The sequence below is a fragment of the Halichoerus grypus genome, chromosome 8 (genome assembly GCF_964656455.1).
Source record: "Halichoerus grypus chromosome 8, mHalGry1.hap1.1, whole genome shotgun sequence".
In the NCBI taxonomy this organism is placed as follows: domain Eukaryota; kingdom Metazoa; phylum Chordata; class Mammalia; order Carnivora; family Phocidae; genus Halichoerus; species Halichoerus grypus.
In genome coordinates, this window is record NC_135719.1 from 69606119 (window position 1) to 69622039 (window position 15921).

Here is a 15921-nt window from a genome sequence, read left to right on the forward strand (position 1 = left end):
TGCTGTTGACTCATCTTCATTCATTATCTGGTGCTGCAAAACCAGCCTGACTCCTGCCCTCACCCCTGCCTGGGCTTCTCACACACCACTGTGTTCTGTCCCCACGTCCCCATGAAAACACTTCTCCCCAAGGTCACCAATGTCCTGATTGCCAGATACACTAAGCCAAATGGCACCAGCCCTTTACAGGCCTTATCTTACTTGACTGTTCTCGGTATTTGGCACCGCAGACCACCCCTCCTTCCTGAAACCCTCCCTTCCCACACTTCCTTGCCAACAGCAGTTCAACTCAGTTCCGCCTGCAAATATTTCTTGCTTTCTCGCTGCATGCCAGTCACTGTGGTAGGCACTGGGACAATAAAAATGATTAACAGTTGACCCCACACTTCAAGGAGCTTCCTTCTCGTCCCACATAGAAGAGCTTCATCAAAACAGAGCCTTGCAAAACAAAGGGAAAGTTTGGTATTAGCCGTGTACATATGAGGAACACATTAGGGGCTGCCAACTAGGCTTCCCCCTAGAGGGAAGGGGCCAGGTTTGCTGGACACCATCCATCCTGGTTTCCTTCCCACTTTCCAGCCCTTCCTGTGGTCTCACCCCCCCTGCTCTCCATTAACTGCTGGTATTCCCTGAGGTTCTCTCCTCAGCTCTCCTCTCTTCCCACTCCGTACTCTCCTTAGGCAATCTCATCTACAGCCAGGACTTCAACTACCACTTCTATTTTGAAAATTCTCAAACCTTTAGCTCCAGCCAAGCCAGTTTCCTAAGTTCTTGTTTCATGTATTCAAATTCTATACCAGTTAGCATTACTTTTCATTACATAATCAAAAAGATCAAAAAACTTTTGATCTTTTGATTCTTAAGAGTATCTTAAAGAAGATAGAAGAAATTGATTTATCTATTTCTTAGCAGATACCCAGGCTCCTTTCAGCTCTTGCTTCTGCCATCCTCAAGTTTGCCTTCTGGTCCAATATGGCTGCTGGAGCTCCACCCATTGTGTCCACATTCCAGACAGCAGGGAGGATAAAGGGATCTGAACTCCTGCTGACAATGAACACACCAATCTAGCCCTGGTCTGCCTACCTCTGAACTTCTTTTCTGTGACAGAAAACTAAACTTTTACCTTAACAAGATAATGAGAATTACCAGTTGTCCCAATTATCTATTGTTGAGCAAACAAACAAAAACAAAACAAAACAAAACAAAAAAACCCAAAATGTAGGCATAAAAGAACAACCATTTGATTATGCCCACAGATTCTATAGGTCAGGAATTTAAAAAGGGCACAGCAAGGACAACTCTTATTCATGGGTGGGGCCTCCCCTGAAATGACTTGAACTGCCTGGGGAGGGCTCAGATGGCTGGGGTCTGGAATACCTGGAGCTGAAGGGTCTGAGATGGCTCTTTCCTTCACATATCTGGTTCCTGGGTGACCAAAGGACAAGCTCAGTCTGACTGACTGTCAGAGCACCTTCACGCGGCCTCCTTAGCATGGTGGTTTCAAGATCATCAACCTTCTTAAATGGCAGCTCAGGGCTCCAAGAGCGAGTGTTACTCGGTGACAGGTGCATGGTGTATTATGACCGAGTGTCAGAAGTCACAGAACATCACTTCCACAGGATGCTATTGGCAGAAGCACTCACAAGCCAGCCTGGATTCACGTGGACGAGACCAAGATCCCATCTCTCGATAAGAGGCATGTCAAAAAATACATGTGGCTATATTTTAAATCCCAGCCTGCAGTAATTGAATCCTTCCTTAATGCTGACCCTCACCTCTCTTCCACTAAGGGAATGTCACATTTTGGGTTCTGTTACTGGAGATTCCATTTCTAGGACCAACTCAGTGTTAGGAATTACTTTCATCTCTCACTAGCGGAGACCTAACAAATAGGGGCTTCAATACATTCATGTGAAAGCCCACAAGGAGGCCATCCAAGGCGGGCATGGCATGTCCAGGATTCATCAGGGATTCTGCCCCTCCCAGCTCTGATTTACCTTCCCAAGTGTAGTCCTTGGCCTCATGGTCCAGGATGGGCCCTGAAGCTCCAGCCATCATATCCCTATCCCAGACTACAAGAGAGAGGAAGGGGAGAGCAAGATTGAACTCTTTTCTTTCTAAAGGAGACTTCCTGCAACTCCCACACATCCTTCAGGTAACCTATCAGCAACCAGCCCTTGGTCTTATGATCACACTTAATTGCACAGAGACAGGAAAATTTTGTTTTTACCTGGGTGGCAATGCGCCTGGCTGAAAATGAGAGTTCCATTGCTGAAAAACGGACCATGTGTAGGCAGCTGGCTGTCTTACTGCAAGTACCTCCCAGACATCTCCACCTGCCGTGTCCTATAAGCTACATCTCCAAGTGGCAGCAGTGACCTGGGTAAGTGGCACAGAGAAAGGAGAGGTGTGTCTGAGAATGAAGGGGGCTCTTTGCAGGCCAAAGTACCTCCTCTAATCTCTTTAGCATGTGTCTCTCAGGACTTTAACTACTCTGGGACTTAAAGTATCAGAGTAAGACACTGCACTTGTTATGCATGTAGAACCAAGCCCTGAATACCATCTACAGCTAACCTTGTGAGGGGCGCCTGGGCGGTGAAGTCAGTTAAGGGTCCAACTCTTGATTTCGGCTCAGGTCATGATCTCAGGGTCGTGAGATAAAGCCCCATGTCGGACTCTGGGTTGGGCGTGGAACCTGCTTAAGATTCTCTCTCTCCCTCTCCCTCTGCCCCTCCCCACGTTGCTCATGCCCAGGAGCTCGCGCTCTCTCTCTCTCTCCTTCTCAAATAAATAAATAAATAAATAAATAAAGCAGACCTTGTGAACATCAAATTACCAAGAATAAGAAGGAAAAAAACCCCTTCCACAAGAATTACAATTAAAATTTCCATATAGCAAAGAGAGTTGAGTCTTATTATCAAAATACTTATTTCATGAATTATTTAATCCAACAAAAATCCAGGTAACTAATGGCACTCTCTGTAAAACTACCTGAAATAGGATTTAGCCTGAAAAAACAATTCGATTCAGATGAAAAGGTGACTGTAACTGGGATTGTTGAGTCTGAAAAAGGAAAACCAGAAGAGGATTCCAGCTTGCAAATGGATGCAAGATGATTATCCTAAGGAGTGCCCATCACTCTCCTGCCCCACTAAGGACGGATCAAGAACACGAAAGCAGGGGCTGCAGTTGTATGAAGACAGAGAAGGGAGAAAAGTAAGACATTATGATGTGTCCTCTTGTTCCAGGCTCTTTCAGGACTTTCACTGGTTTTAAAGATTAAAGGCAATAACTTTTTTTCTTCCTTCAAATTTTTTTCCGATTATAAAACAAGAACATGATTATTGTGTAAAATCTGAAAAATGCTAAAGCACATAAAGAAGGAAACTAAGATCATTTATCATTCCAAAAGTCAAAGATCATTACTATTTTGGGGTTTGTCTTTCCCATGTTTTCACTTCCTTACTTTAAATTTTTTTTCAAAAGTACAAAAACCCTATAGATTCATTTTTTTTTAAATTGTGGTAAAATATACATAACATAAAATTTACCACCTTAACCATTTTTAGGTGTATAGGCCAATAGTGCTAACTATGATCACATTGTTGTGATCTCCTGAATTTTTTCATTTTGCGAAACTGAAACTCTATACTACTGAAAACTCCCCCATTTCCTACTCCCTCCAGTCCCTGGTCACCACCATTTGACTTTCTGTTTCTACGAATGTGACTACTTTAGATACCTCATAGAAGTGGAATCATATGCTATTTGTCTTTTTGTAACTGGTTTATTTCACTTAGCATCATGTTCTCAAGGTTCTTGTAGATAGAGGCATATGACAGGACTTCCTTCCTTTTTAAGTCTGAATAATATTTCATTGTAAGTATATACCACATTTTGTTTATCCATTCATCCATCAATGGAAACTTGGGTGGCATCCACCTCTTGGCTATTGTGAATAGTGCTGCTATGAACACGGATGTGCAGTATCTCTTAGAGAACCTACTTTCAAGGTTTTTGGATATATACCCAGAAGTAGGATTACTGGATCATATGGTAGTTCTATTTTTAATTTTTCAAGGGATTGCCATACTGTTTTCCATAGTAATTGAATGTATTCTCTCCTGTAATCTTTTTTCCACTTAAAAATATATTCTGAGTATTTTCCCAGGTCATTAACATTCTTTTTATATGACACAATTTTCAGAGACTGCATAGGAATCCATTATCTATCTAACTAATCCTCCATGGGGGAACAGCTAATCACAGCTTTTCACTATTTTAAGTGTTATGCTGATAAACATGCTTTAGATAAAGCTTTACATTGACTATTTCCTCAGGGTAAAATTTCTGAGTCTAGAAGTATGAGCATTTCTAACAACTAATAAAGGTATAATTGACACATTATAAACCGCACATATTTAAAGTACACAATTTGATGAGTTTCTGCAGATGTATACAACTGTCAACTATCACCACAATCAAGGTAATGAACAAATCCTTTGTACTCATGCCCTTTGTAATTCTTCCCTATGCTCTTCCCCTGCTGCATCATGTGGTGGGTATATGCTTTACTGTTTAAGAAATTGCCAAACGGGGGCACCTGGTTGGGTGTCGGTTAAGTGTCTGCCTGTGGCTCAGGTCATGATCCCAGGGTCCTGGAATCGAGCACTGCATCAGGCTCTCTGCTCAGCTGGGTGTCTGCTTCTCCCTCTCACTCTCCCTCTGTGCCCCCTACCCCTCTCAAATAAATAAATAAAATCTTAAAAAAAAAAAAAGAAAGAAATTGCCAAACTGTTTTCCAAAGGAGTTGTATAATTTTACATTCCACTATCAACATATGAGAGTTCCAGTTGCTCCACATCCTCACCAACAATTGGTATGGTCAGTCTTCTAATTTTAGGCATTCTAATAGGTATGTAATAGTATCTTGTTGTGGTTTTAATTTGCATTTTCCTAATGACTAATGATGTTGAACATCTTTTTATGTGTTTATTTGCCCATACATCTTCTTTGGTGAAGTATCTGTTCAAATATTTTTTCCATGTCTTAAATTGGGTTGTTTCCTTATTATTGAATTTTAAGAGGTCTTTATATATTCTGGATACAAGTCCTTTATCAGATATGTAATTTGAAAATATATTTTCCTAGTCTGTGCCTTGTCCTTTCATTCTCTTAACAGTATCCTTCAAAGGTCAGAAGTTCTTAATCTTGATGAAGTCCAATTTATTAATTTTTTTCTCTTATGGATCATGCTTTTGGTATCATCTAAGAAACCTTTCCCTACATAATATCCAAAGATTTTCTACTGTGTTTTTTTTTTTTTAAGATTTTATTTATTTATTTGACACAGAGAGAGAGAGAGAGCACAAGCAGGGGGAGCAGCAGAGGGAGAGGGAGAAGCAGGCTGCCCGCTGAGCAGGGAGCCCGATGCGGGACTCGATCCCAGGACCCTGGGATCATGACTTGAGCCGAAGGCAGACATTTAACCAACTGAGCCACCCAGGTGCCCCTGAATTATGTTTTCTTCTAGAATTTTCATAGTTTTAAGTTTTACATTTATGTCTATAGTAATTTTGAGTTAATTCTTACATACAGTGCAAGGTGTGGATCAAAGTTTATATTTTTGCATATGGGTATTCAATTGTTCTAGCATTATTGGTTGACAAGACTTTTTTTCATCCATTGAATTGCCTTTGCACTTTGTCAAAAATCAATTGGCTATATATGTGTGGGTCTATTTCTGAACTCTATTTATTTCATTGATATATTAGTCTATTTTTATACCAATACCACAGTCTTGTCTTGATTTCTGTAGGTTTGTAAGTCTTGAAATTAGGTAGTGTAAGTCCTCCAACTTTGTTAATTTTTTCAAAGTTGCTTTGGCTAGGTCTTTTTCATTTACATATGAATTTTAGAATCAGCCTGTCAATTCTTACAAAAACAACAGCCTGCTGGAATTGCACTAAATCTATACATTAGTTTGGAGAAAATTGACATTTTAACAACATTGAGTCTTCTGATCCATAAACATGGTATATCGTATATATCTCCATTTATTTAGGCCTTTTTTATTTCTCTCAGAAATACTATGTGGTTCTTAGTGTATAGAGCTTGTCCTTTTTTTTTTTTTTTTTTTTTAGCGAGAGCACACACAGGAGCAGGGTGGAGGGGCAGAGAGAATCTTTTTTTTTTTTTTAATTTTATTTATTTATTTGACAGAGAGACAGAGAGGGAACACCAGCAGGCAAAGGGAGAGGGAGAAGCAGGCCTCCCGCTGAGCAGCGAGCCCGATGCGGGGCTCGATCCCAGGACCCTGGGATCATGACCTGAGACGAAATCAAGAGTCGGACGCTTAAGCAACCGAGACATCCAGGCACCCCTAGACCTTGTACATTTTTTATCTGATTTATCCTTAAATATTTCATATTTTTGATATTATTACAAGTGACATTGATTTTTTATTTCACCGTCCCATTGTTCATTTCTAGTATATAAAGACATAGCTGGTTTTTGTATATGTATATTATATCCAGCACCCTTACTAAACTCACTTATTAATCCTAGTAGCTTTTTTGTAGGTTCCATAGAATTTTCTACATAGAAGGTCATATCTTCTGCAAATAAAGACAATTTTACTTATCCCTATCCAATCTGGATACCTTTTCTTTTTCTTATTGTACTGGTTAGAACCTGTAGTATGACATTAAACAGAAGTGATAAGAGTAGACATCTTTACCTTGTTCCTGATCTTAGCATTCAGTTATTTCATCATTAAGTATGATGTCGCAGAAGTCTTGAATGTGTGTTTTCAAGATTTTTGATAAGTATGGGCTCCATTAAAGTGCCAGTTTATACCATATCCAGCAATGTATGAGATGGTATCTTTTTCCACACTCTTGTCAACATTAGGCATTATCTTATAAAAATAAGTCTGCCATTCTTAATGTTATCTATTTATTTTAAATTTATGTTTTTTGATCATTAATGGAGGTTAGCATCATTTAATGTTTATTGGTCAGTTATATTTGTCTTGTTAGTTGCCTATGTCCTCTGCTCATTTTCTAATGGAGCATCATTTCTTTCTTAATAATTTTACAGTAGCTTTTAAAGTTCTAATATCCTTAATTAAATATATTTATTATATATGTCTGTCAATAGTTTTCCCAATTTGTCTTTTGCCTTTTACCTTTGTTTATGGATTTATTTATTTTTTACATATGCTATTTTTAATAGAATTTTTTAGAGCAGTCTTAGATTCACAACAAAATGGAGCATAAAATACAGAGAGTTTCCATGTACCCCTGCCTCCCCAATACATAGCCTCCCACTATCAACATCCCATATCAGCAATATCCTGCACCAGAGTGTAATTGATTCATTACAATCAATGAATCTAGTCTACAATGACACATCATTATCACCCAAAATCCACAGTTGACATTAGGGTTCACTCTTGGTGTTATATGTTCAATGGATTTGGACAAATGTATAATGACATTATCATACAGAATTATTTTCACTACTCTATAAGTCTTCTTGCTCCTCTTATTCATCCTTCCCTCTTTCTTAACCCCTGGCTATCAGTGATCCTTTTACTGTCCCCATAGTTTTGCCTTTTCCAGAATGTCATATAGTCAAATCATACAGTATGCAACCTTTTCAGTGTCTTCTTTCACTTAGTAGTATGGATTTAAGGTTTCTCTCTGTCTTTCCCTGACTTGATAGCTCATTTCTTTTTAGCACTGAATAATATTCTATCAGCTGGTTGTAGCATAGTGAAGTGTATCTAGCAAAGGACATCTTGGTTGTTTCCAAGGGTTGGCAATTATGAATAAAGCTGCTATAAATATCCATGTGCAGTTTTTGTGCAGACATAAGTTTTCAACTTATTTGTAAATACCAAGGGGTACAATTTCTGGATCATATGGTAAAGAGTATGTTTACATGGGTTTGTATTTTTAAAAATACACTAAATCTTGGGGCGCCTGGGTGGCTCAGTCGTTAAGCGTCTGCCTTCGGCTCAGGTCATGATCCCAGGGTGCTGGGATCGAGCCCCGCATCGGGCTCCCTGCTCAGTAGGGAGCCTGCTTCTCCTTCTCCCTCTGTCTACCACTCTGCCTGCTTGTGCTCTCTCTCTGTCAAATAAATAAATAAAATCTTTAAAAAAAAAAAATACACTAAATCTTTTACTTTTTTGTTGAGAAAACTGTCAACCTTTTCCCTCATAATTTGTCTTTGGTTTTGATCAGAAAAGCTTTTCCCTTCCAAAATTTTATAAATCTTCACCTGTACCTTCTTCTAGTAGTTCTGTTTATTTTATTTTTACATTTTAATCTTTGTTTTATTTTGACATGAGGCAGATATCTAAGTTCATTTTCCTTTGGCTTTCTTTTCACTTCCTTAGTTACATACAGCTTCCTCTAAATATTTGATCCACACAACAACTCCCGAGGAGTTCCCATTTTTACAAACAAGGAAACTGAGGCAGAGAGGCAGCTCATTGCATTTAAAGCCAAATAGCCATTAATTTCTGTAGTCAGCATTCAAACCCAGGTCTTTTGATGCCAACTCCTGTTCTCTCTTCACCACAGCCCTGGCCCTGCAAGTAAAGTCCATAGACAAACAGCAATGGAAACACCTGAGAGCTTGTCAGAAATGCACACCCCTGAATCAGAATCTGCATTTCTATCAAGTTAGAGAAGTACTGTTGGGCAATTTATTTCCCCAAATTTAGGGTGTGTCAGAATCACCTGAGAGCACTTGTTGAGCCATCCTTCCTCAGTATTTTAACTCAGTGTGTCTGGGGTGATGACCGGAAATCCACATTTTAACAAGCATCCCAGGTTATTCTTATGCAGGTGACTCCATGGATCACACCTGAGAAACGCTCTAAAACAACAGAAATATTCTCAAACTGTTACCTAGAACACCAAAAGTGACGGCTGATTATTTCTCCCAGTCTCAATTTAGATGTGTCCTTTTAACCTGAAAAAGAGAGAGCTAGGGGGTAATAATAACTCTTTACATGTCCATATGTGGTAATTAGGTTGTAATGATGAGGATGATGATAAACCTTCAATTTTACATTAAATCAAATAAAGAAAAATAAGGGCAAAAGGCTTTCAATCGATCCCAGAATTTAGTGGAGGCAGTGTGAAGAGAAATATCTACTCAAGTAAACTGAAGTCTCCTTCCCCTTATTCAAATCTTGTCAGTATGTCTGTGAGTCAAGGTCTCTTCACTAATAAAATGAAGGTAAATAATAACCTGCCTATCAACTTTCTGCACTGTTGTCCCCAGTATCATTAAGACTGGAAGGAGTAAACTTCCTGGGAGACTAAGCAGCCTCCGGAGGCTCATTCTTGCCAGCTCAGTTTTGCCCGGAAGCCGACGCCACCTGGCCAGAGGTGCGGCTCCGGCGACCTAAAGGGGCCCCTCCCGTGACCCGTCTGCGCCAAGGGGCGCGGGAGACACCCTCTCCTCCGCCCAGTCCCGCGGAGAGACTCCGTCATCAATAATTCATTAAGAACCTCCTCTCCGTTGACTGACGTCACCACCCGTCCTGGCAGCGGCCCAATGAGGAAGGACTTGAGCGAGCCTTCTGAATAGTGAACGAGCTGCCGTGACGTAACGACCGGAGATTGGCTGCGACGGCACGAGGCGGGGCCAGCTCGGGCGGCGGCGAGAGCGGCTGGGGCAGCTCAGAGCGAGCCGGGGAGGGTCGAACCCAGAGCGGGGTCGGAGCGCGGGGCAGGCACTGAGAGGGCCGGCGCGGGGCGCGGACCGGCTGCAGGATGTTCAGCTGGATGGGGCGGCAGGCGGGCGGGCGCGAGCGCGCGGGAGGCGCCGACGCGGTGCAGACGGTGACTGGCGGCCTGCGCTCGCTCTACCTGCGCAAGGTGCTGCCGCTGGAGGAGGCGTACCGCTTCCACGAGTTCCACTCGCCGGCGCTGGAGGACGCCGACTTCGAGAACAAGCCCATGATCCTGCTGGTGGGCCAATACAGCACGGGCAAGACCACCTTCATCAGGTAACCCGCCCCGCCCGCTCGTCGCCCCTGCCGGCACCCCTGGTCCCACCACCCGGGTGGAGGCGGTCCTCCCCACGTGTGCGTGTGCTGTCACCAGCCTCCCACCGCCTCGGACGTCCTGCAGCGCCCACTCCCCCCGTGCGGAATCCCCTCGCGGCCGTTTCCCCCTCCAGCATCGGCGTCAGCTCAGGTTCCCCGTCTAAGCGCGGTGCCCGGGAGCCCTCAGCCTCGCCCCTGGGTGCGGCCGCCCAAGAAGGGGCTGCCTCTCCCCCATGCAGGCAGGAAGGTCCCCGAAACCCCTTCTCCCTGTACTCTGAGCCCTCCTTCCTTGCTCTTGGTAAGGGACTCTCCTGACTGGATTTGTCCTGTCACCCTGGCCCGGGGACCCGGGGAAGGGAGGGAGGAGAGCGAGGCTGTAATAAGCATCTTCTTGATGAGCGAGTGAGGCCTAGGGCTAGAAATGGGGACGGAGGTGTGTGGTATCCGAATGGGCTATTGAGTCATAGTTGAAGAATTAAGCCCCCAACGCATAGCTATTTATTGAAGGAATGTATTAATGAATGAATGCATGCATGCATGCATGAATGAATGAATGGCAACAGTAAAGGGTACTTTTCCAATGCCCCCTTCCCTTGAAGTCCTTGCATGCCGTCCCCCACCACAGTGTTGGGGGGAGCGGGTAGAGAGGCCGCTTTTATTCGGCTCTTGCACAGCCTCGCCTTTATCCGGCCGTAGGAAGTTAACTGTGTAGCAGCCCCAGCCGGCGCCCGGTGGAGCTAAGGGGGAGTGTCATATTACTCTTCGTTAGTTTCCATTTCTTAGGTGGGTCATTCCCTCCTCCCTTGACAACTGAAAATATTTGTCATGCTTGCTCTGTCTCCAAAAGCAAACAATTACTGTGCGTGCGCTAAGGCTCAACTCATATAGCTTCCTCTGAAGTGATTTTTGTTGGGAAATCATTTACATCGAAACAAATTGCTTTTTGAAGAGACTATGTTACTTCTAAAGCAGAAGTAAGACACTTTTTAAGACTCACTTTTTTAGGGGTTAGGAAACTTACTTTCCTGGATTAAACTCTGGGTCAGTTTAAACAAAGTGACTAATCATTTAAGGTTTTGGTCTAGGGTTTGGGAAGTTGTAACAATCTCTCCATCATTGATGTTCAATAGGTGTTCAGAAAACTGCATCTATATTTGGATATATGCCCTTTCTATTAAACAGTGGCCTCTTTTTCTCCACTCCAGTGACCTAAATAGTTCCTACAAATAGAGTAGTTGTCACTACAGGAAATGTGTTCAGTCCAGACGTACAGATACACTATGAATGGATTCAGCAAAGCAAATACACTATATTGAAATATAGTTCTAGATAGTAAAGTGAACGTGAAGGAAGACTGAAGGAAATAATTTTTAAATTGACTTATTTGGTGCTTATTAATAAGGTGAAAATAGTATTAAATATATCACCCCAGACACTCAAACCATAGAAATGTTACAGTAACCGGTACCTTGAAAGATGACAGACAATACCTTTAAGGTCTCGGTTTAAGTATATGGGATACTGAAATATTGTGACCAAGTGGTATAAGAGTGGGAGGTGGGCCTTTTGAAACACACAGATAAAGGATAAGAAGCTGGCATTGTCATAATTATAATAATCGCAGACATGAGCAGTGGCACGCTCATGGCGCCCTGGGCAGTTCCTCCTGTCTCTCTGCCACGGGGCTTTCCTGTGCTCGGTGTGATTAGGGAGCCCTGGTGCTCCTGTGGCCCCCGGGATGTGATGTGGCCATCTCTCTGCTTACATAGCCTCACTCTTCTCTCTCTTTCGTCATTTGTGGGGAGTTCTGTGGAATGGCTAAGCATACTTCTAAGAAGGATTTTGAGATTTGACTCCCGCAACTTCCTTCAAATGGACCACTTCTCAGTAGGCACTGGAGCCATGTGCAACCTCAGGGTGAGGGAGGAGTCAGCTTACCAAGAAGTCACTTGCTCTTGAGACCTTCCCTGGCCTAAGTGACTTTATCCTTAGGCAGTGGGCACAAAGTGGACCTGTGAGGTTAGAAGGAAATCAAGGTGGACAGGAAGCTTGGTGAGCCACCAGAGACCTGAGTTTGGTTTCAGAGTGGAGCTAGGAGGAAGAGATTTAACTCCTAGGAGGAAAGCCCCAAACAAAAGGGCAGCTACCCTCTAGAGCCTGCCCTGGAACTGGGAAGCAGTGGAGTTGGCCCAGGGTGCTGACCATCCTGGATCCTGCCTACATCCAGTGCTATCTTTCTTCTGAAGCCGGTCAGTGCCTAGGTTGTTCATGTCTAGCCATTGAGCACTAGAAGCTCATACTTGGCTATGGGGTGTACCTATTTACATAGTCAAAGATTTCCATCCACCTGGCTTCCTGTATATCCCAAGAGGTCACTGGTAACACAGAGCATGCACTCATAGGAAGGAAACTTCTCTCATTCTAAAGGCAGTCAGCAAAGCCTTTGGTGTGCATTGGACACCTTTAATAAAACCATTCTTCCCTCCTTTTGTCCCATGACTGGGAAGAAGTAAGAGCTCCACTAGAACATGGTGAGCCAAGACTTCATCAGGAATGAGGAAATTAAATGTGTGCCTTGTTCTAATAAAAAGGTCTTCTAGATGGGATGAAGAACCTGAGTGTCAAAAACTGTTTATTTTTTGGAAGTGTATGGAAGTATATGGAAGGAGAGTCTTGGTGGACCCTCCTCACCTGGATCACAAAACTGGCCCAGAAGGTGACTTCAGATGTGATGGAGCTATTTGTCAAAGTCTTCTTGAGATAGAAGCAGAACAGCTGATAAACCTATTGTCTCACTAACTGTTTTATTTCTCAGAAGGCAGAGGATGCTATGAGAGAAACCATGGGTGCTCTACCTCTAACTAGCAAGTAAGAGTTGGCCAAAGAAGGAGAAGAGACAGGCATTGGGAAAAGTGGCTATGTTTTCTTAGACTATGTAACAACCAAGGAAGGGTGGATATTTGGCTCAGCCAGGCTTGTATCCAAAACCTGAGGAAAACAGATTTCAGAGATTCCCCCAGAAAATCCCTGGGCCCAGGTGCTATGAAGGAAGACATTTCCACTGAGAGGATGTGAGTCTCACTGAAAATCAATTCAAACCACACGGTTGCAATATTTTGGTTTTTAAGAGCTCCATTTTCTCTCTTCCTCCTACACCCTGTCCCCTTCTCCCAGAAAAATTTATTCTAATGAGGACAAAAAAGGGAAGTCATTCAAGAAACTGTATAGGCTTTAAAAGGGTAGAGCCCAAAGCAATTAGGCAAGAAAAAGAAATGGAATATGGATTGGAAAGAAGTAAAACCATCTCTGTTCACAAAGGGCATGATCATATATATAGAAAATCCTAAGGATTTAGGAAAATTCTAAAAAACTTTTAAAATAAACAAGTTCAGCAAAGTGTTAGGATACAAGATCAATATACAACATCAGTTATATTTCTATGCACTAGCAATGAACGATCTGAAATTTAGAAAATAATTCCTTTTATAATACATCTAAATGAATAAAATGTTTAGAAATAAATATAACAAAAATAGTGTAAAACTTATGCACCGAAAAATATAAAACTTTGTTTCAAGAAATTAAAGAAAACCTAAAAACAAAACAAAACAGGAAAGACATCCCATGTGCATGGATTGGAAGACTTAATATTTTGAGAAGGGCAGTACTGCTCTAAGTGATCTATGATTCCATGCAGTCCCTACCAAAATCCCAACTGCCTTCTTTACAGAAATTGACAAGCTGATCCTAAAATTCACTCGGAAAGTGAGGGATCCAGATTAGCCAAGACAGTCCTGAAAGAGAGCAAAATTGGAGTTTCATACTTTCTCATTTCAAAGCTTGCCACAAAGCTACAAGACAGTGGGATAGTAGCATAAGAATAGACATAGAGACCGACAGAATAGAACTGAGAGTCCAGAAATAAACCTATATGTCTGGTAAATTTGTTTTTCCAAGGGTTCCAAGGCAATTCAATGGGGGAAACAACATTCTTTTCAACAAATAATGGTGGGCAACTAGATATCCACATTGCAAAAGGAGTAGAGAGTTACTGCTAATGGGTACAGGGTTTCTTTTGGGGTGATGGAAATGTTCTGAAATTAGTGATATTAGTTGCACAACTTTGTGAAGTTACTAAAAACAGAGAAATGTACCTTACCCTTTAAAGGGGTAGGTTTTGTGGTATATGAATTTTATCTCGGTTAAAAATATAAAACAGTTCAGTCTTCCAACAGTTCAGCATCCTGTGATTAATTTCCATAATTGTGCAGTCAGCGCCAGTCAAGTAATTTCTGCATCTGTATGCAATAATTTAAAATAAAAATGGTTGCCAGAAAGAAAGCAAACCAAAAATTGTGGAAATAAGCCAAAAGAACACATGGACAAAAGGAACTAAGGAATATACATGAGGGGAAAGGGGAGTACAGGGATGCCTGGGTGATGCAGTCAGCTAAGCGTCTGACTCTTGGTTTCAGCTCAGGTGGTGATCTCAGGTCATGAGATCAAGCCCCACAGTGGGCTCTGCGCTGAGCGCAGAATCTGCTTAAGATTCTCTCTCCCTCTGTCCTTCCCCCTTGCGTGATCTCTCTCTCTCTCTCTCTCAAATAAATAAATAAATCTTTTTAAAAAGAAAGAAAATGGAGTACAAGTAGCTATCACACAGTCCCTATATTTTTCCCCCATATATTCTTGTCAGTGTATAAACATGTTCATTCTTCCTAACACTCAAATTAAGTCAGTAAAATCAAAGTCTAATATTTTCCTATAAAATACTTGATAAAGTAATTGTGCTTTAAAACTTTAAATATTATTTAAATATAGTGTTAATAGGGGAAAGGGGGACTCAAGTTCCATCTGCAAGTGTGAGAACAAGGTTTATGGGCAGTGTGAAGTGTTAAGAAGCTGGTAAGCAGGCTAGGAAGGCGAAAATACCTCGGATAAGAAGAGGCCTTTTCCGGTATGATTAGAACAAGAAAAAGAATCAGGAAGTGATAGGCCCACTGCTTGGGACTCTTGCTGTAACTTTCAGAGAAAGCAGAACTACTCAGCTACTATTGTCTTATTTCCTTTTCTCTCAAAAGCAAATGATCCAGAGATGGGAAAGGGAGCCCAGCCAGATGGGAGAGGGTATCCAAGCCCAGAGGGTGAGGAGCTCCCCAGGGGCGGCGCAAGCATGGCCCCATAAATACCAAGGGGGGCGGGGGCTAGATGGCAGGGCCAGATAGGAAGAACTTGTAGTTGTGCCCAAAGAGCTGTGTCTGGTGATTTTTAAGAAGTTACAAAGAGGGGTGCCTGGGTGGCTCAGTCGTTAAGCGTCTGCCTTCGGCTCAGGTCATGATCCCAGGGTCCTGGGATCGAGCCCTACGTCTGGCTCCCTGCTCAGCAGGGAGCCTGCTTCTCCTTCTCCCTCTGTCTACCACTCTGCCTACTTGTGCTCTCTCTCTGTCAAATAAATAAAATCTTTAAAAAAAAAAAAAGAAGTTACAAAGAATATGAGGAGTATCAGAAAACCTGAAGCAGGCAAAATGTCCCAGTTTTCAGAAAAAGGGGGAAATAGATTCTATTAAAGAACAAAGCTCGACTTCATTCCTTTGATAAGCTCTAGAGTCTGTTATTAAAGTGAAGTGAAGGCGCTCACGAGGAGGCAGCCTGGTTTACCCATTAAAGAAATTCCCATTAAGGAAACACTGTGGGCCGCATTGGGTGGTTCTCCGGGCACTAGAGCCCCTGAAAATGATAGTCTTTTCTGCCAAATACCAAGCCCTTTGTAGATCTTTCTGAAATGTTGACATATTTAGTTTTTACAGAAGAATGGACTATCTATAACATCCAGTATAAGATCATACCTG

At 42.2% G+C, this 15921-nt stretch overlaps 1 protein-coding gene across 1 annotated transcript in view; it reads left to right on the plus strand.

Annotated features, from left to right (window-relative positions):
- Window positions 1-9678: 9678 nt before the first annotated feature.
- EHD4 (EH domain containing 4) overlaps window positions 9679-15921 on the plus strand; it is a 78901-nt gene continuing 72658 nt past the window's right edge. Inside the window, exon 1 of the mRNA XM_036084596.2 lies at window positions 9679-10033. Coding sequence (XP_035940489.1) covers window positions 9798-10033 — 236 coding nt within the window. The 5' untranslated portion in view covers window positions 9679-9797. The remainder of the gene's footprint in view (window positions 10034-15921) is intronic.